The 22,797-nt window shown below is 40.9% G+C and overlaps 1 protein-coding gene across 3 annotated transcripts in view; it reads right to left on the bottom strand.

Moving 5' to 3' along the window:
- LOC138258879 (laminin subunit beta-2-like) overlaps positions 1 to 22,797 on the bottom strand; it is a 431,858-nt gene that overhangs the window by 220,131 nt on the left and 188,930 nt on the right. For all 3 annotated transcript variants that reach the window (XM_069206185.1, XM_069206187.1, XM_069206186.1), the window contains exon 14: positions 12,064 to 12,199. In XM_069206185.1, the coding sequence (XP_069062286.1) occupies positions 12,064 to 12,199 (136 nt within the window). The remainder of the gene's footprint in view (positions 1 to 12,063; positions 12,200 to 22,797) is intronic.

Raw genomic sequence — 22,797 nt, 5'->3', positions numbered from 1 at the left:
TTTAGGATGTGTCCACGTTGCGCTTTGGGGTGTTTCCTGTCGCCGACGCTAGGCCTACCCACGCAAGTGAGGTATCATTTTTATCGGGAGACTTGGGGGAACGCTGGGTGGAAGGAAATTTGTAGCTCCTCTCAGATTCCAGAACTTTCTGCCACAGAAATGTGAGGGACATGTGTTTTTTTAGCCAAATTTTGAGGTTTGCAAAGGATTCTGGGTAACAGAACCTGGTCCGAGCCCCGCAAGTCACCCCTCCTTGGATCCCCCTAGGTCTCTAGTTTTCAGAAATGCACAGGTTTGGTAGGTTTCCCTAGGTGGCGGCTGAGCTAGAGGCCAAAATCTACAGGTAGTCACTTTGCTAAAAACAGCTCTGTTTTCTGTGATATGTCCACGTTGTGTTTTGGGGCATATCCTGTCGCGGGCGCTAGGCCTACCCACACAAGTGAGGTATCATTTTTATCGGGAGACGTGGGGGAACGCTGGGTGGAAGGAAATTTGTAGCTCCTCTCAGAATCCAGAACTTTCTGCCACAGAAATGTGAGGAACATGTGTTTTTTTAGCCAAATTTTGAGGTTTGCAAAGGATTCTGGGTAACAGAACCTGGTCCGAGCCCCGCAAGTCACCCCTCCTTGGATTCCCCTAGGTCTCTAGTTTTCAGAAATGCACAGGTTTGGTAGGTTTCCCTAGGTGGCGGCTGAGCTAGAGGCCAAAATCTACAGGTAGTCACTTTGCTAAAAACAGCTCTGTTTTCTGTGATATGTCCACGTTGTGTTTTGGGGCATATCCTGTCGCGGGCGCTAGGCCTACCCACACAAGTGAGGTATCATTTTTATCGGGAGACGTGGGGGAACGCTGGGTGGAAGGAAATTTGTGGCTCCTCTGAGATTCCAGAACTTTCTGCCACAGAAATGTGAGGAACATGTGTTTTTTTAGCCAAATTTTGAGGTTTGCAAAGGATTCTGGGTAACAGAACCTGGTCCGAGCCACACAAGTCACCCCTCCTTGGATTCCCCTAGGTCTCTAGTTTTCAGAAATGCATAGGTTTGGTAGGTTTCCCTAGGTGGCGGCTGAGCTAGAGGCCAAAATCTACAGGTAGTCACTTTGCTAAAAACAGCTCTGTTTTCTGTGATATGTCCACGTTGTGTTTTGGGGCATATCCTGTCGCGGGCGCTAGGCCTACCCACACAAGTGAGGTATCATTTTTATCGGGAGACGTGGGGGAACGCTGGGTGGAAGGAAATTTGTGGCTCCTCTGAGATTCCAGAACTTTCTGCCACAGAAATGTGAGGAACATGTGTTTTTTTAGCCAAATTTTGAGGTTTGCAAAGGATTCTGGGTAACAGAACCTGGTCCGAGCCACACAAGTCACCCCTCCTTGGATTCCCCTAGGTCTCTAGTTTTCAGAAATGCATAGGTTTGGTAGGTTTCCCTAGGTGGCGGCTGAGCTAGAGGCCAAAATCTACAGGTAGTCACTTTGCTAAAAACAGCTCTGTTTTCTGTGATATGTCCACGTTGTGTTTTGGGGCATATCCTGTCGCGGGCGCTAGGCCTACCCACACAAGTGAGGTATCATTTTTATCGGGAGACGTGGGGGAACGCTGGGTGGAAGGAAATTTGTGGCTCCTCTCAGATTCCAGAACTTTCTGCCACAGAAATGTGAGGAACATGTGTTTTTTTAGCCAAATTTTGAGGTTTGCAAAGGATTCTGGGTAACAGAACCTGGTCCGAGCCACACAAGTCACCCCTCCTTGGATTCCCCTAGGTCTCTAGTTTTCAGAAATGCACAGGTTTGGTAGGTTTCCCTAGGTGCCGGCTGAGCTAGAGGCCAAAATCTACAGGTAGTCACTTTGCTAAAAACAGCTCTGTTTTCTGTGATGTGTCCACGTTGTGTTTTGGGGCATATCCTGTCGCGGGCGCTAGGCCTACCCAAACAAGTGAGGTATCATTTTTATCGGGAGACTTGGGGGAACATAGAATAGCAAAACAAGTGTTATTGCCCCTTGTCTTTCTCTACATTTATTCCTTCCAAATATAGGGGTGTGTGTAAAAAAGACATCTTTTCGAGAAATTCCATGTAATTCACGTGCTACTATGGTCACCCCGGAATTCAGAGATGTGCAAATAACCACTGCTCCTCAACACCTTATCTTGTGCCCTTTTTGGAAATGCAAAGGTTTTCTTGATAGCTATTTTTTACTCCTTATATTTCAGCAAATGAATTACTGTATACCCGGTATAGAATGAAAACGCACTGCAGGGTGCAGCTCATTTATTGGCTCTGCGTTCCTCGGGTTCTTGATGAACCTACAAACCCTATATATCCCCGCAACCAGAGGAGTCCAGCAGACGTAACGGTATATTGCTTTCGATAATCTGACATTGCAGGGAAAAGTTACAGAGTAAAAAGTAGAGAAAAATTGATGTTTTTTTCACCTCAATTTCAATATTTTTCTTTTTCAGCTGTTATTTTCTGTAGGAAACCCTTGTAGGATCTACACAAATGACCCCTTGCTGAATTCAGAATTTTGTCTACTTTTCAGAAATGTTTAGGTTTCTGGGATCCAGCATTGGTTTCATGACCATTCCTGTCACTGACTGGAAGGAGGCTGAAAGCACAAAAAATTGCACAAATGGGGTATGCCCCAGTAAAATGCCAAAATTGTGTTGAAAAATTGGGTTTTCGGATTCAAGTCTGCATGTTCCTGAAAGCTGGGAAGCTGCTGAGTTTAGCACCGCAAACCTTTTGTTGATGCCATTTTCAGGGGAAAAACCACAAGCCTTCTTCTGCAGCCCCTTTTTCCAATTTTTTTGAAAAAAACGAAATTTTCACTGTATTTTGGCCAATTTCTTGGCCTCCTTCAGGGGAACCCACAAAGTCTGGGTACCTCCAGAATCCCTAGGATGTTGGAAAAAAAGGACGCAAATTTGGCTTGGTTAGCTTATGTGGACAAAAAGTTATGAGGGCCTAAGCGCGAACTGCCCCAAATAGGCAAAAAAAGGCCTGGCACAGGAGGGGGAAAAGGCCTGGCAGCGAAGTGGTTAATTAGGTGAAGTCAGCATTGCTTACGTGAAGTCAGCTATTACTTACATGAAGTCACCATTGCTCACATGATGTCGGCCATTAATTATGTGAAGTCAGCATTGATTACGTGAAGTCAGCTATTACTTACATGTAGTCGCCATTGCTTACATGATGTCGGCCATTAATTATGTGAAGTCAGCATTGATTACGTGAAGTCAGCTATTACTTGCATGTAGTCGCCATTGCTTACATGATGTCGCCCATTAATTAGGTGAAGTCAGCATTGATTACGTGAAGTCAGCTATTACTTACATGAAGTCGCCATTGCTTACATGATGTCGCCCATTAATTATGTGAAGTCAGCATTGCTTACGTGAAGTCAGCTATTACTTGCATGTAGTCGCCATTGCTTACATGATGTCGCCCATTAATTAGGTGAAGTCAGCATTGATTACGTGAAGTCAGCTATTACTTACATGAAGTCGCCATTGCTTACATGATGTCGCCCATTAATTATGTGAAGTCAGCATTGATTACGTGAAGTCAGCTATTACTTGCATGTAGTCGCCATTGCTTACATGATGTCGCCCATTAATTAGGTGAAGTCAGCATTGATTACGTGAAGTCAGCTATTACTTGCATGTAGTCGCCATTGCTTACATGATGTCGCCCATTAATTAGGTGAAGTCAGCATTGATTACGTGAAGTCAGCTATTACTTACATGAAGTCGCCATTGCTTACATGATGTCGCCCATTAATTATGTGAAGTCAGCATTGCTTACGTGAAGTCAGCTATTACTTACATGAAGTCGCCATTGCTTACATGATGTCGGCCATTAATTATGTGAAGTCAGCATTGCTTACATGTAATCAGCTATTACTTGCATGTAGTCGCCATTGCTTGCATGATGTCGGCCATTGATTATGTGAAGTTAACATTGCTTACGTGAAGTCAACTATCACTTACATGAAGTCGCCATTGCTTACATGATGTCGGCCATTAATTATGTGAAGTCAGCATTGCTTACGTGAAGTCAGCTATTACTTACATGAAGTCGCCATTGCTTACATGATGTCGGCCATTAATTATGTGAAGTCAGCAGTGCTTACGTGAAGTCAGCTATTTCTTACATGAAGTCGCCATTGCTTACATGATGTCGGCCATTAATTATGTGAAGTCAGCATTGATTACGTGAAGTCAGCTATTACTTACATGAAGTCGCCATTGCTTACATGATGTCAGCCATTAATTATGTGAAGTCAGCATTGCTTACGTGAAGTCAGCTATTACTTACATTGAGTTGCCATTGCTTACATGATGTCGGCCATTAATTATGTGAAGTCAGCATTGCTTACGTGAAGTCAGCTATTACTTACATGAAGTCACCATTGCTTACATGATGTCGGTCATTAATTATGTGAAGTCAGCATTGCTTACGTGAAGTCAGCTATTACTTACATGAAGTCGCCATTGCTTACATGATGTCGCCCATTAATTATGTGAAGTCAGCATTGCTTACGTGAAGTCAGCTATTTCTTAGCCATTGCTTTTCAGCTAGTACTTACATGAAGTCCCCATTGCTTTCATGATGTCGGCCATTAATTATGTGAAGTCAGCATTGCTTATGTGAATTCAGCTATTACTTACATGAAGTCACCATTGCTTACATGATGTCAGCCATTAATTGTGTGAAGTCAGCATTGTTTACGTGAAGTCAGCTATTACTTGCATGTAGTCGCCATTGCTTACATGATGTCGGCCATTAATTATGTGAAGTCAGAATTGCTTACGTGAAGTCATCTATTACTTACATGAAGTCGCCATTGCTTGCATGATGTCGGCCATTGATTATGTGAAGTTAACATTGCTTACGTGAAGTCAACTATCACTTACATGTAGTCGCCATTGCTTACATGATGTCGGCCATTAATTATGTGAAGTCAGCATTGATTACGTGAAGTCAGCTATTACTTGCATGTAGTCGCCATTGCTTACATGATGTCGGCCATTAATTATGTGAAGTCAGCATTGATTACGTGAAGTCAGCTATTACTTGCATGTAGTCGCCATTGCTTACATGATGTCGGCCATTAATTAGGTGAAGTCAGCATTGATTACGTGAAGTCAGCTATTACTTACATGTAGTCGCCATTGCTTACATGATGTCGGCCATTAATTATGTGAAGTCAGCATTGCTTACATGTAATCAGCTATTACTTACATGAAGTCGCCATTGCTTACATGATGTCGGCCATTGATTATGTGAAGTCAGCATTGATTACGTGAAGTCAGCTATTACTTACATGTAGTCGCCATTGCTTGCATGATGTCGGCCATTGATTATGTGAAGTTAACATTGCTTACGTGAAGTCAACTATTACTTACATGAAGTCACCATTGCTTACATGATGTCGGCCATTGATTATGTGAAGTCAGCATTGATTACGTGAAGTCAGCTATTACTTACATGTAGTCGCCATTGCTTACATGATGTCGGCCATTAATTATGTGAAGTCAGCATTGATTACGTGAAGTCAGCTATTACTTGCATGTAGTCGCCATTGCTTACATGATGTCGCCCATTAATTAGGTGAAGTCAGCATTGATTACGTGAAGTCAGCTATTACTTACATGAAGTCGCCATTGCTTACATGATGTCGCCCATTAATTATGTGAAGTCAGCATTGCTTACGTGAAGTCAGCTATTACTTGCATGTAGTCGCCATTGCTTACATGATGTCGCCCATTAATTAGGTGAAGTCAGCATTGATTACGTGAAGTCAGCTATTACTTACATGAAGTCGCCATTGCTTACATGATGTCGCCCATTAATTATGTGAAGTCAGCATTGATTACGTGAAGTCAGCTATTACTTGCATGTAGTCGCCATTGCTTACATGATGTCGCCCATTAATTAGGTGAAGTCAGCATTGATTACGTGAAGTCAGCTATTACTTGCATGTAGTCGCCATTGCTTACATGATGTCGCCCATTAATTAGGTGAAGTCAGCATTGATTACGTGAAGTCAGCTATTACTTACATGAAGTCGCCATTGCTTACATGATGTCGCCCATTAATTATGTGAAGTCAGCATTGCTTACGTGAAGTCAGCTATTACTTACATGAAGTCGCCATTGCTTACATGATGTCGGCCATTTATTATGTGAAGTCAGCATTGCTTACATGTAATCAGCTATTACTTGCATGTAGTCGCCATTGCTTGCATGATGTCGGCCATTGATTATGTGAAGTTAACATTGCTTACGTGAAGTCAACTATCACTTACATGAAGTCGCCATTGCTTACATGATGTCGGCCATTAATTATGTGAAGTCAGCATTGCTTACGTGAAGTCAGCTATTACTTACATGAAGTCGCCATTGCTTACATGATGTCGGCCATTAATTATGTGAAGTCAGCAGTGCTTACGTGAAGTCAGCTATTTCTTACATGAAGTCGCCATTGCTTACATGATGTCGGCCATTAATTATGTGAAGTCAGCATTGATTACGTGAAGTCAGCTATTACTTACATGAAGTCGCCATTGCTTACATGATGTCAGCCATTAATTATGTGAAGTCAGCATTGCTTACGTGAAGTCAGCTATTACTTACATTGAGTTGCCATTGCTTACATGATGTCGGCCATTAATTATGTGAAGTCAGCATTGCTTACGTGAAGTCAGCTATTACTTACATGAAGTCACCATTGCTTACATGATGTCGGTCATTAATTATGTGAAGTCAGCATTGCTTACGTGAAGTCAGCTATTACTTACATGAAGTCGCCATTGCTTACATGATGTCGCCCATTAATTATGTGAAGTCAGCATTGCTTACGTGAAGTCAGCTATTTCTTAGCCATTGCTTTTCAGCTAGTACTTACATGAAGTCCCCATTGCTTTCATGATGTCGGCCATTAATTATGTGAAGTCAGCATTGCTTATGTGAATTCAGCTATTACTTACATGAAGTCACCATTGCTTACATGATGTCAGCCATTAATTGTGTGAAGTCAGCATTGTTTACGTGAAGTCAGCTATTACTTGCATGTAGTCGCCATTGCTTACATGATGTCGGCCATTAATTATGTGAAGTCAGAATTGCTTACGTGAAGTCATCTATTACTTACATGAAGTCGCCATTGCTTGCATGATGTCGGCCATTGATTATGTGAAGTTAACATTGCTTACGTGAAGTCAACTATCACTTACATGTAGTCGCCATTGCTTACATGATGTCGGCCATTAATTATGTGAAGTCAGCATTGATTACGTGAAGTCAGCTATTACTTGCATGTAGTCGCCATTGCTTACATGATGTCGGCCATTAATTATGTGAAGTCAGCATTGATTACGTGAAGTCAGCTATTACTTGCATGTAGTCGCCATTGCTTACATGATGTCGGCCATTAATTAGGTGAAGTCAGCATTGATTACGTGAAGTCAGCTATTACTTACATGTAGTCGCCATTGCTTACATGATGTCGGCCATTAATTATGTGAAGTCAGCATTGCTTACATGTAATCAGCTATTACTTACATGAAGTCGCCATTGCTTACATGATGTCGGCCATTGATTATGTGAAGTCAGCATTGATTACGTGAAGTCAGCTATTACTTACATGTAGTCGCCATTGCTTGCATGATGTCGGCCATTGATTATGTGAAGTTAACATTGCTTACGTGAAGTCAACTATTACTTACATGAAGTCACCATTGCTTACATGATGTCGGCCATTGATTATGTGAAGTCAGCATTGATTACGTGAAGTCAGCTATTACTTACATGTAGTCGCCATTGCTTGCATGATGTCGGCCATTGATTATGTGAAGTTAACATTGCTTACGTGAAGTCAACTATTACTTACATGAAGTCACCATTGCTTACATGATGTCGGCCATTAATTATGTGAAGTCAGCATTGATTACGTGAAGTCAGCTATTACTTGCATGTAGTCGCCATTGCTTACATGATGTCGGCCATTAATTAGGTGAAGTCAGCATTGATTACGTGAAGTCAGCTATTTCTTCCATGAAGTCGCCATTGCTTGCATGATGTCGCCCATTAATTATGTGAAGTCAGCATTGCTTACGTGAAGTTAGCTATTACTTACATGAAGTCGCCATTGCTTGCATGATGTCGGCCATTAATTATGTGAAGTCAGCATTGCTTACGTGAAGTCAGCTATTACTTGCATGTAGTCGCCATTGCTTACATGATGTCGGCCATTAATTATGTGAAGTCAGCATTGATTACGTGAAGTTAGCTATTACTTACATGAAGTCGCCATTGCTTGCATGATGTCGGCCATTAATTATGTGAAGTCAGCATTGCTTACGTGAAGTTAGCTATTACTTACATGAAGTCGCCATTGCTTGCATGATGTCGGCCATTAATTATGTGAAGTCAGCATTGCTTACGTGAAGTCAGCTATTACTTGCATGTAGTCGCCATTGCTTACATGATGTCGGCCATTAATTATGTGAAGTCAGCATTGATTACGTGAAGTCAGCTATTTTTTCCATGAAGTCGCCATTGCTTTCATGATGTCGGCCATTAATTATGTGAAGTCAGCATTGATTACGTGAAGTCAGCTATTACTTGCATGTAGTCGCCATTGCTTACATGATGTCGCCCATTAATTAGGTGAAGTCAGCATTGATTACGTGAAGTCAGCTATTACTTGCATGTAGTCGCCATTGCTTACATGATGTCGGCCATTAATTATGTGAAGTCAGCATTGATTACGTGAAGTTAGCTATTACTTACATGTAGTCGCCATTGCTTTCATGATGTCGGCCATTAATTATGTGAAGTCAGCATTGCTTACGTGAAGTTAGCTATTACTTACATGAAGTCGCCATTGCTTGCATGATGTCGGCCATTAATTATGTGAAGTCAGCATTGCTTACGTGAAGTCAGCTATTACTTGCATGTAGTCGCCATTGCTTACATGATGTCGGCCATTAATTATGTGAAGTCAGCATTGATTACGTGAAGTCAGCTATTTTTTCCATGAAGTCGCCATTGCTTTCATGATGTCGGCCATTAATTATGTGAAGTCAGCATTGATTACGTGAAGTCAGCTATTACTTGCATGTAGTCGCCATTGCTTACATGATGTCGCCCATTAATTAGGTGAAGTCAGCATTGATTACGTGAAGTCAGCTATTACTTGCATGTAGTCGCCATTGCTTACATGATGTCGCCCATTAATTAGGTGAAGTCAGCATTGATTACGTGAAGTCAGCTATTACTTACATGAAGTCGCCATTGCTTACATGATGTCGCCCATTAATTATGTGAAGTCAGCATTGATTACGTGAAGTCAGCTATTACTTGCATGTAGTCGCCATTGCTTACATGATGTCGCCCATTAATTAGGTGAAGTCAGCATTGATTACGTGAAGTCAGCTATTACTTGCATGTAGTCGCCATTGCTTACATGATGTCGCCCATTAATTATGTGAAGTCAGCATTGATTACGTGAAGTCAGCTATTACTTACATGAAGTCGCCATTGCTTACATGATGTCGGCCATTAATTATGTGAAGTCAGCATTGCTTACATGTAATCAGCTATTACTTGCATGTAGTCGCCATTGCTTGCATGATGTCGGCCATTGATTATGTGAAGTTAACATTGCTTACGTGAAGTCAGCTATTACTTACATGAAGTCGCCATTGCTTACATGATGTCGCCCATTAATTATGTGAAGTCAGCATTGCTTACTTGAAGTCAGCTATTACTTACATGAAGTCGCCATTGCTTACATGATGTCGCCCATTAATTATGTGAAGTCAGCATTGCTTACGTGAAGTCAGCTATTACTTACATGAAGTCGCCATTGCTTACATGATGTCGGTCATTAATTATGTGAAGTCAGCATTGCTTACGTGAAGTCAGCTATTACTTACATGAAGTCGCCATTGCTTACATGATGTCGCCCATTAATTATGTGAAGTCAGCATTGCTTACGTGAAGTCAGCTATTTCTTACATGAAGTCGCCATTGCTTACATGATGTCGGCCATTAATTGTGTGAAGTCAGCATTGCTTACGTGAAGTCAGCTATTACTTACATGAAGTCGCCATTGCTTGCATGATGTCGGCCATTAATTATGTGAAGTCAGCATTGCTTACGTGAAGTCAGCTATTTCTTACATGAAGTCGCCATTGCTTACATGATGTCGGCCATTAATTATGTGAAGTCAGCATTGATTACGTGAAGTCAGCTATTACTTGCATGTAGTCGCCATTGCTTACATGATGTCGGCCATTAATTATGTGAAGTCAGCATTGCTTACGTGAAGTCAGCTATTACTTACATGAAGTCGCCATTAATTATGTGAAGTCAGCATTGCTTACGTGAAGTCAGCTATTTCTTCCATGAAGTCGCCATTGCTTTCATGATGTCGCCCATTAATTATGTGAAGTCAGCATTGATTACGTGAAGTCAGCTATTACTTACATGAAGTCGCCATTGCTTACATGATGTCGGTCATTAATTATGTGAAGTCAGCATTGATTACGTGAAGTCAGCTATTACTTGCATGTAGTCGCCATTGCTTACATGATGTCGGCCATTAATTATGTGAAGTCAGCATTGATTACGTGAAGTCAGCTATTACTTGCATGTAGTCGCCATTGCTTACATGATGTCGGCCATTAATTAGGTGAAGTCAGCATTGATTACGTGAAGTCAGCTATTACTTACATGAAGTCGCCATTGCTTGCATGATGTCGCCCATTAATTATGTGAAGTCAGCATTGCTTACGTGAAGTTGGTTATTACTTACATGAAGTCGCCATTGCTTGCATGATGTCGGCCATTAATTATGTGAAGTCAGCATAGATTACATGTAATTAGCTATTACTTACATGAAATCGCCATTGCTTACATGATGTCGGTCATTAATTATGTGAAGTCAGCATTGCTTACATGTAATTAGCTATTACTTACATGAAGTCGCCATTGCTTACATGATGTCGGTCATTAATTATGTGAAGTCAGCATTGCTTACGTGAAGTCAGCTATTTCTTACATGAAGTCGCCATTGCTCACATGAAGTCAGACCTTACTTATCTGAAGTCAGCATTGGCTACATGAAGTCAGCTATTACTTACATTGAGTTGCCATTGCTTGCATGAAGTCGGTCATAACGTATTGGAAGTCAGCACTGCTTACATGAAGTTGGCTATTACGTACATGAAATCACCACCATTTAGATTTAGTGGCCATTACTTATAAGAAGTCACCACTGCTTACATGAATCAGCCATTGCTTATATAAAGCCGGCAATTGTTTACCAAAAGTTGGCCATTATTTATATGAACTCACCATTGCTTACGTGACGACGGCAATTACTTACATGAAGTTGCCAATGCTTACTTGAAGTGGACACTGCATACAGCAAGTCCGCCACTGCTTATATAACGTTGTCAATTGCTTAAATTAATTTTGGTCATTGCTTACATGAAGTCGGCCACTGCTTTTATGAAGCTGACCATTGTTTATATAGAGTTGTTCACTGTCTCACAGCACCAGGCATTTTCTAGAGCTAACTGTTCTTTATATACAGTTAGCTACTGCTTACACTCATGTGTGCAACCATTGTTTCCATGGTAATCAACTGAGTATATAGCATCAGGCATACTCTACCATCAGCCATTCTTCATACAGGACTGGTGAATACTTATATTGAATTAGTTAGTTCATGTATGGAGAGTGAGCCACTGCTTATATGGAATAAACCATGAGTGTAACTATAAAGAACCATTGTTTTTGTGCGATCAGCCAGGATCTTATGAAGTCCACCAAGTTTATACATAGTCTTACACAGTCATATAGCGTTAGCCAATTCAGTCATGGTTATATGGAGTCAGGTATTGCTTATTACACAAGGTGAAAGGAAATTTTAGCAGTTCTTGGTATTAAATGAAAGGTAACCTTGAAGTTCTGTCATGTCCTGAGTCAGGTCTGCTGTGGTACCTGCTGCCTTCGCATCCTGTGCCCCCTCTCTTTGTATATTCCTATTACCTGTCGTAGCCGCGATGACTCCGCCTCATATGTGTAGTGGTCCAGATTGATATGATAGTGGCCTGACTTCACATGGTTGCACTGTCTGCCCACCATGTTACTGCGGCACCTGCACTGGCCGCTTTCAGTAGCACACCTGTCGTGAGAGAGAGAAGCAACAGCAGTTACAGCATCTCTGCCAAGACACCTGTCCAGCATCTTTATCTCATAGGCACCCTTGGGCATAAGTAGGCTGACCAAGGGCGCAGCAGGGGATTTAACACCAGGCTAGTGTATCTGACAGGCAGGGAGGGTTTGAGTGAGACAGCCATCTCAATAAAATATGTATGTTACTGAAACATGAATACAGTATATTTCTACTGCAAACCAAACTACACTGACCAAGCCAATAGGCATGGCTCTTTCTCTAGTGAAAACCTTTAGGTGTTGAGTATGAGGATGTGTTGATACCTGTACAGTTCTGAAAGACTGTGGGTCTGAAGAATAAACTGATAATGGTTGTTGGTATTCCTAATAGTGACAACAATGATATGTACATGCTTAAAGACTTTCTTTGTAGTAAAGGCCTTCTTTTAAAAGGACTATTTTTGTCATTATTTCTATAATTATCTGTGATATTAATATTTGTATCATGATTATGTTTATTATTAGTAGTAATAATTAGTGTTTAATTGATTAATCACATACATACATAAATTGTCATTATTAATAATAACACCATGAATGTGCCAGGATGCCAATGCCTATCACACTTTCCTGACCATCCAAATGGCTTCAGAATGGAGCTTCTGTGGGGGCTACTTTACTTTTAATGAACAGTTCACGTCCTAGCAAAGAGTGATGTCCTCGTTTAATGGGGCGGTGAGAACAAGGGTTGCTGATTTTACCAGCGTAGTCACTTCCTAGAAGTCTCAGCAAAAAGCCCAAGGAATAAAGGATCATGGAGTCAGAAATAGCCCTTCAAGTCTCCTACTCCCTATTATATTGGAGTTACAGCCAATGGGTTTTTTGGCATTGCCATGTGCCTGTTCTCTGAGTGATACCTGTTGTCCAGCTAGACTGGCTAACCATCCACAGCTATTGTCTGGTCTCACCTGACACACAGTGTCATATGATTCTCCTATGCTTGTCTCGGACAGTTTTACAAGACAATTCTTAAGGGTTTGCTCCCAAAACTATCACTGAAACGTTCCTTAGGCTTTTCTGGTGAGATGTTGCAGTTTTACTGGAGAGAACTCTTGTACCCTTCTTCCACTCCAGACCCCTTCCTGCTTTTCATCTTTACAGAATGATAAAAATAGTCACCAGCTTGAACCCGCCAATCTTTTATGTTATAGACAACGTTTTTTGTAGCTGGGGCAACATTCACCAAACTCGCTGGTCTCTTGGCACTAAGGCAGAAACTGTAAATGCCCACAAGATTAGTATAAAGAATTATGCTAGAAACAAAAGTGTTTTGACTCTGATCGAAAGAACAGTTGGCCATCAAGGTGTCTCCAATGGAGAGCAGGAATGCCAGAGTTTTGCTGCCAACACTGAGAAGGACTGACCACCAACTCTGGCTTTCTTGACCTGTGGAACTGAGTTCTGCCTTTGAACACCCCCAGAAAGTATGGTTATTTAGGGAAACCTTAGCACAACTATGGCCTACTCGCTACACCTATTTTAACGAAAAAAACTCCTTTTGAAAAATGGTAATGCTGCTGGAAGGATTGTTTTTGTGGGGGAAGGGACACCTTCTGCACAAAAACAATCCCGAGAGCAGTTTTCCTCGTTCTATGTGTGCTGCAGAATGAGAAAAGAGGAAAAAACAGGAGAAATTAAAACATTTCTCCTTGTTACGGCTGCTCTGGGGAGGCGTACGGTTTTGGGCTGTCCCAGGGTTACATCATTAAATACATTTGGGGCAATGTCAAAACCCATGGGTGTTGCATGGGAACACCCACTCCAGTGCCCATGGAACGCCTCCCTGGCACAGAGTAAGGAAAAGCAGCGACTTGCAGTGCATTGTCTTACTCCTTATCTAGGAGGCCATGAAAAGGCACGCAGGGTGGCTCTGCGTCGCCTTATAGGTATGATTGAGAGGCGTGAGCCACAGGAGCGTATGAAAACGTGACGCTCCAGCGCCGCAGGCCTCTTGTAAATAACCCCCTATGTTCCTTGTCACAGTTCCTGTCTCTCCCGGTTCCAGTATCTGTGTTTCTTTCCTGTGACAGCATCTAAGTCTCCGTCCTCCAGTGTCTGTGTTTCCTATTGTGGCATCTCTGTGCCCATCCATCTCCCAGGGTCCATGTTTCATAATGCAGTGGGTTAAAATTTACATAGAAGTCAGACATACACCTTATAAAGTTGTCATTTACTCTCCTGTAACTTTGACATTATTCACAAAGATAGAAACATTCAACTTACACACACAGAAACCTAAATGACTAATTCACTGTGGCTTAATTTGCAAAAGTATTGTGCAAGGCACACAAGTAGCATGGCAGTAAGTGTAAGGGGGTGCACTGTCCACGGGATGAAAGAAGGACACAGGCACTGGCAAAGCCAATAGGGCTCACCTACATGGGATCTATTGGTTTTCTTCATTTTTTAAAATTTTGCTATATAGTATATTATGGTATGGCCTGCTATTGTGCACTTGGATGTGACAAGGTATGTACAGTATGGCCTGTCGTTGTATAATATGGTATGGTATAATATGATATGGCCTCTTAAGGTATGGTTTGGTAGGGTATGGTATGGTGAGTAATGATATGGCCCAGAATGCATGTCATTATATATTATGGTATGGCCTGTTATTGTATGGTATGATATGGTATGGTATTGCCTATTGTATGGAATAGTATGGAATAGTATGGTATGGTATGTTATTGTATAGTATGGTATGGTATGGTAGGTCACTGTTTAGAATAGTATGGTTTCGTATGATATGTTATGGAATGGCATGGCCTGTTATTGTACAGTGTGATATGATATGGCCTGTTATTGTATAGTAAGGTATGATATAGCCTGGGTTGTGATTGCACAGTATAGTATGGTTTGTTATGGCCCAGCATCGTATGGCTTGGTATGGTGTGGTATGGCTCGTTATTGGATAGTATGATATGGTATGGTATGAAATGGTATGGTGTGGTATGGTATGGCATGTTATGGTATGGTATGGTACAGTAAGCTATGGCCTGTTGTATCGAATGGTATGATATGGTACGGCCTGCCATTGTATGGTATGTTATGGCCTGTTATTGTATACTGTGGTATGATATGGTATGATCTGCTATGGTATAACCTGTCATGGTATGGTATGGTATGGTAAAGTATAACCTGTCGTTGTATGGCATGGTAGAGGATAGCCTGTTGTATGGTATGGTACAGCCTGCCGTTGTATGGTATGGTATGGTATGGTAAAGTATAGCTTGACCTTGCATAGACTGGTATGCTATGGTGAGGTCTGTCATTGTATAGTATGATATGCTCTGGTATGGTATAGCCTGTCTATGGTATGGTATAGCCTGTCGTTGTATGGTATGGTATGGTATGGTAAAGTATAGCTTGACCTTCTATAGTATGGTATGCTATGGTGAGGTCTGTCATTGTATAGTATGATATGCTCTGGTATGGTATAGCCTGTCATTGTAAGGTATGATATGATGTGATATGGTATAGACTGTCTTTTGATAGTATAATATGGTATGGTATGATATGGCCTGTTCTTGTCTACTATGGTATGGTATGGCCTGTCTATGGTATGTTATGATATGGCCTGTTATTGTCTACTATGGTATGGTATAGCCTGTCTATGGTATGGTATGATATGGCCTGTTATTGTATACTAGGGTATGGTATGGCCTGTCATTATACAGTATGGCACAAACTGCTTTCCGTGGCTACAGTGTTAGCACAGAGAAAAGGCACAGCACTGAAAAACATGGAGCGGCACAAACAGCTTTAATAAAATGGAAAAAGTGGAAGTTTAAAAGAAAGAAAATGTTTTTAAACATTAAATAAGTCCCTGGCTGCAGTGTCACCCCGGCAGATGTAAAAGCAACGTAGTAGTTAAGATATCATTTGGAAAACAAGCAAGTGCCTTTGAACATTAAATAAATCCATCGCTGCAAGATTGCTCTGAAGCTTTTAAACATTTAACAAATGATTTAAACGTTTAATAATTCCATAGCTACAGTGTCAAAGTGCCTCAATCCAAGCACAAGCGGTGGAACAACACTAATAAAGACATTAATCAGTACTTGGTCCATGCTCCAACGACGAGACAAACACACAAAGACACAAAGTGAAACCGGCATGTGCTGACCAATGAGAAGCAAGGAAATGAGAGTGATAATGAAGTCAACCAATGGTATTGTCAGGAATATGCCAGGCGCGGTCCAGAAATTCTGCTGCGCAACTCTGCAGCGCTTTATGCGCACCACTTGTCATCCCCTCTTGTTCCAAAGGTGACCATCAGCGTCGTCTGCCCTGTGGCAAAGCTCATAGAGCTGCAGGTTCAGGTCATTGGTGGACAAGATGCACTTATCAGTGCTATTCTATGAAGGGACTACAATTCCCATGTTTTTAGAGGCAGCAGCCATTTTGGGGTGTGGCAGGCCTATAAAGCCCAGCAACACACCCAAGCACGTTGCTCGCTATTTTGAAGACTTCGATGCAGCCAGACCTCGTGGGGGTTCCTGAACGGCAGAGTGTCATCTAACCAAAGTATCCTTGTTTCCATGGTGCATTAAAATTGAGTAGGTCGTACTCGTAGCGGTAAGGTCTTGCTGAATCCAAGTTTGGAGTAAGTCATTACTTCCAAAAGGTAAACCGCTTTTGTGCACAGCAATTCAAAGCGTTTCTGTTCACAGATGTAAAGCGTTCTTATGCGCAGCAATTCAAAGCGTTTCAGCTCCCAGATGTAAAGCGCTTTTGTGCACAGCAATTCAAAGCGTTTCCATTCACAGATGTAAAGCGCTCTTTTGCACAGTAATTCAAAGCATTTTAGTTCACAGATGTAAAGCGCTTTTGTGCACAGCAATTCAAAGCGTTTCCGTTCACAGATGTAAAGCGTTCTTATGCGCAGCAATTCAAAGCGTTTCAGCTCCCAGATGTAAAGCGCTTTTGTGCACAGCAATTCAAAGCGTTTCCATTCACAGATGTAAAGCGCTTTTGTGCACAGCAATTCAAAGCGTTTCCGTTCACAGATGTAAAGCGTTCTTATGCGCAGCAATTCAAAGCGTTTCAGCTCCCAGATGTAAAGCGCTTTTGTGCACAGCAATTCAAAGCGTTTCCATTCACAGATGTAAAGCGCTCTTTTGCACAACAATTCGAGCGCTTCAGTTCACAGATGTAGAGCGCTCTTGGCACAACAATTCGAGCGCTTCAGTTCACAGATGTAGAGCGCTCTTGGCACGACAATTCAGGCGCTTCAGTTCACAGATGTAAAGCTCTCTTGGCGCAACAATTCAGGCGCTTGAGTTCTCAGATGTAAAGCGCTCTTGGCACACCAATCTAAGTGATTAAAGGCTACTTGAGTAAAATCGCTTCCTGGTATTATTAAGTAAAGCGCTTCAATTTCAATGAGTAAAACGTTTTGGCATTTATTGTTGTGAATGTGGAAGTATTTCCGGAGATAAGCAAATCATAGTTTTCACTGTTCTTTGTAAAGCTTAAGATGTAAAAAGCATATTTAATTCTTTGAGATTTTCATGATCAAAGGTTTATGTTGTTAATACATAGATGTTACAGGATTGATATTCTGTGTATAATCATAGTTCAAAGTTCTTGCCATCTCTTGATTATGAGGTCATAGTTTGCTCTTGTTCCATGTTTCAAAGAAGGGGCTTTGCCCTCATTTCAAAAGAGGTCTCCACCTGATATCTCGGAGACGCATTTAGTCAAGAGTCTATTGATCAGTTACATTTCCATGAATGAGTATATGCATATTTGTCCTAACCTTTTCTTTTCAGATCTCTCTCCCTGCTGTTCCCTACCCTAATTCCCTTCCCCCCGCTTGGCTTCATCATAACTCTGTGCTATAATAGCTTTCTGAGTTGGTGACGCCGGGAGGTGGGCCTTTTGTTCAGCAACGTGCAGATCCCAAGGCAAGGACACTGTGACAGGTATGTAATGAGCATGCTGTAAGCCGTCTTCAAGTTTAAGTCAACAAAAGATCTCACAGTGCATGCGCTGTCTGGGGCAAGACCTAAACAAATGTCTTTTAGAGGAGCAGTCAACGACAATGGTTGCTAATTTTTTTAATATCTACAAAGTAGAATACTTAAGGCGAATTAGTAAATTGCGTTTGTGAACATTTTGGTACCACGAAAGGTACACATGAATGGACTAGATGTAAAATTGGTGATTAGTCAGGTGACGTGCAGCAATCATCCAGAAATCACTGGTAGTGCATAGGAAGAGGTCTATAGAGGTACAATGCTTCTTCAAGTCTGCATAAATGGAGTAATAAAATGAGTAAGTTGTACAATGAGTAAATTATTCATGTGTCGGTTCCCCTGGTAGAGTCTTGTAGTGCTGTATAGCAAGCAGAAGCCCTTGGGGTCCCTCTTTAGTACCCATACCCTAGGTACCTGGGGTACCATTTACTCGGGACTTACAGGGGTGCCAAAGGTATTGCCAATTTTGGAACAATTGTACAGTTTTAGGGAAAGAGATCTGGCACTGGGGACCTGGATAGCAGGAACTCAGAGCACTTTCAGTGTCAAAATTGCATCATATCTATCAGGTAAAAAGTGGGAGTGACCATGTCAAAAGGGGCACTCTCCTACAGCACATGCTATTGTTTCTTAACATAAGTATAACACTAACTGCTGAACTTCTATGGTTTTAAGTGTGTGTGTGTAAAATGTGAACCCAACTATAACGTCCCTCCAACCTTTAATTGTTTTCAGTGAATATAAATATGTGTGTTCATGTAAAGGTGTAATATAATGTAAAATGTATATTTTTAATAAGTGTTACATTATATAATCTATATCTAAATAAACACACGTGTGTGTTTAAATAAGTATATATTTGTACATAGTATTAAATATTATTTACATTTATTTAATTTACATTATATTAATGCTATATATTAAAATGTTTAAGATTTACTATCTTAAACTATATGTATATTAAAAATGATATTTGTGTATGTTTTTTACCGATATTATTGAGAAACAGTACTTTTTAAATATTTTTGTACTTACCAATAGTAAAGGGAAACAATATTTTTGTAAACAATAGTTGTAACTAGAAAGTTCTGTATCTCATTATTGTTGGTTTCAGAATTCTGTCAGTGATCCAAACGCAAGCATGCCAGCGCCATTCGGGGAGGATAACTCAAGGCCTCTATGGTGCAACTGGAAGGCTGGTCTTGAAGTTCAGAAGGTGTGACGTCAATGGGCAGGTTCACCTGCCCTTCTTGGTTACCTTAAGTCAAATACATCACCTTCAGGTTGGCTTGTCTGGTCTTCAAATGCCTTTTGAGTGCATCTCCAGCTTACATTATCATTGAACCTCCCAGCCAAGGGAGTCCTGTGGCCATCCCAGGACAGCCCCCTTTACCTCCCAAAACCGGAACTTCGAAGAGTATCCTTTTCTGCGGCTTGTAAAGTGTCATGTCTGCCTGCAACCGGTCGTCGGTGCCTAGCACTTCACTTGCATGGGAGCTGATGTGAAAGCACTTTGTTCCTGCAAGATGTTCCATGCATTCTTTAGCTGCTCACAAGGATGTGACAATGTCAGGAAGGAGCAGATTCCTCTGTCAGACTTTAATCTGGACACTACCAAATGCCAGTTTTTTTCAGCGATGAATGAAAACTACTTTATGAGATTCTGGAAGCACCCTGAGCTGGCCATGATGTACAAAAATGATTTGCATTCTTTTTCAACCTGGCAACTCTCCCCTATCTGGCTTACAGAATAGTATAGAATAGTAGAGATAATTCTAAAACTCTTTTGAAGTGATTTGTTCACGTGTGCGCTGTTTTAAATTTGTCTCAAAGTTGTCTGTTTTTATTTTTCGATTTGGTTTCGAAGCATAGACATGAAAATACATGCCATGCTGGTAAAATACCGGTATGGTGGCAACCTAGCCATGGACGATTAATGATGAAAGAGGCAGTGTCTCTAAAATGTTGATGAGGCCTGGTCAGTTGGTCATATATCTTGGAAAACCTTAACTATATTTTACCAGCTATGTGACTTAATCAGTTCTAGCCTCTGCCTCCTTTCAAAGACAGCAAACTTCTCATTTCTATGGATGTTTTAAAACAAAATCACTTTGTCCTTTTTTCCTAAAAACCTACCATTCTCTGATTAGCCCCATGCATAAAGGACTTTAAATTCTCCATGCCTCTTTGTAACGAATTCTTGGGGAGAGACTACAAGCCTTGAGTAAAATGGGGTTTAATTCCTATTATTTTAAGACGTGTTGCTGGCTTAATATGCATTAAAATGTTCCAACAGTTTTTCTACAGAATTTCTTATGGGAAATCCCATATTCCCCATAACTGCAAATTATATCGTGTTCTGATCAATGTTATTTGCCCACATTTTTTTTTAAAAAGCTCAAATTATAGGCTTCCTTAAAAACCTTAAGCAATAAATCAAAATGGTTGTGAGCAATACATATTCACAGTTGTAACTTAAAAGTTTGGCAGTAGCCGGCCTCAACAAACGAGCGAATAAGAATTGTTAGTCATTGTTGATCTGCACTACATATTAAAAATCGATCTTCGTAAGCTCAATGGACGTTGACGATTTCCATCCTGGATTTCAATATTGATCAGTAAATTTCACAAAACCACATGTTCACTGACTGTCTTGCCCGCATAAGTAAGGCATTACTGCGAAAGTACAGTTTTGTTTACCCGTCAGGTGAAGGGAGACTTCAGATACCTTAGAAACTCTTTGGCATTATCAGTGGTGCTGGAAAAAATTTCAGAATGGGGATGCTGCCATCAATGTTTTTATCACTGAGCACATAGGTATTGTCAAAAATCCATGCGTCACAAAACAAGCAAGTGTAGCACATTAGCACCTCCATTCAGAAGGAGCGTGGTCAGGGTGTACTATGTAGCTGATGGTGCATTTAGGAGCACATTGTCACAAATATATAACCAAACCATCATGTGTCAGCCCCTTGTCACTTACTGACAGCACATTTTCCATTGAGATGCCACTAAATTAGCACAGACATACAGTGTTACTGCTAGAACGATATAGCATGCAAATGATAATATGTGGGAAAAGGGTTTGAGCAAATGTTTATCATTTGCAACTCACCAAGTTAAATGTCTTCATTTGCCTTGATCCTGTTAAAATATTTTCTTTCATCATGCTTCAGAATTACAAAAAAAGTTATTCATTTGTGTTTTACAAATGACTGATATATCTTGAGATATTGGTGCAATTCATTTGTAGGTCTTTAAACGTGTTGTGTTTGAAGAAATTACATCCTGCAGCCATTCCTTCTACACTCTCTGCACCCCAGCAGGATGGTCACCTAGTTCATTTTACAAATTCATCTCACTTTGTAGTCAGAGAAAGTAAGGTAAACACCAGTTTCCATATTAAAATATTTGGCAGTAGCTTGGCAGAAGATAAAACCTGACATGTGACCTCGGTCTTTGAATGTTAATCAAATATGACAAGATCAAAACTCGTTTAGACCTGAAGTCTAAGTTTAGACTTCAAGTCTAAAGTTAGACTTCAGGTCTAACTTAGTCTTCAGATCTAAAGTTAGGCTTCAGGTGTAAAGTTAGACTTCAGGTGTAACTTTGACTTCAGGTCTAAAAATAGATTTCTGCCTTAGAATTTAAGTCCAAGTTTATCTTTGTGAATTGGGTTCAAAATTTAAAGGCATCTCTCTTGCTCATTTGCTTTCGGAACGCCAGCATGATTATTATTATGGAGGTGCTGTAGTATCCCCGCACACTTGTTTCCAATTCCTATGGATATTATTGCAGAATATAGAACGACTTGCAAGGGTTGGGTTTATGCACGCTTGGAATTGTTCCCCCACACCTTAACCATAAAAACATAATTTTTCAAAAGGTAGAAGAAGTTCCAACAGATGTCTCTGCAGATTATTGCTGAAGTAGGTGGTAAACACAAGCTCAACATGTTTTCCTTGAGCAAAACCAATTAGTCCTAGCCAGTGTGACTTGTCTTTTAAATGTTTTGTCAGTGAACTTTTAAATACACAGCGTGCCAATGTAATCTGCCAGATCTCCTGCATATCCAATGATATGAGTAAGTATATAAACCAAAGGACATGGGGGAAGCCTTTAAACCAAGCAACCCCATAAAAAGCAGAGATTTTACTATGTCTGTCTTTGATTTTCTACTTTGGTGTCAGACTTCCTACAAAGCATGCCTCCTTGCCAGGTTTGCTTGGTTAGGATAAAGACAATTTAATTTGCTCTTGTTAGGTGGAGTTAATTAACCTGAATAATATTCTGAACATGCTACGTGGCTCAGTGTATACCCACTTTCAAAATTCCCCTGAATATGCCTTTGCACCATGGGCCAAAATGCACAGAAACGTGATCCTTTCTGCATCTGGGATTGACTTTGCTGGCGAGCTTCGGAGGTTTTGAGGAAACAGCTTGTGCAAAACATATATTTAGGATGTAGCAATCCTCGCTGATCATGATGATCGCCTTTTTCATCGAACCAGGAGAAGGTACACGTATGCTGGTAATTTGGCAACTCCTGGACCATTCATACAGCCCA

Source organism: Pleurodeles waltl, chromosome 9 (genome assembly GCF_031143425.1).
Source record: "Pleurodeles waltl isolate 20211129_DDA chromosome 9, aPleWal1.hap1.20221129, whole genome shotgun sequence".
NCBI classification, from domain to species: Eukaryota; Metazoa; Chordata; class Amphibia; order Caudata; family Salamandridae; genus Pleurodeles; species Pleurodeles waltl.
Note: the sequence above shows the minus strand (reverse complement) of the source record. Positions and strands in the feature narration are given on the sequence as shown.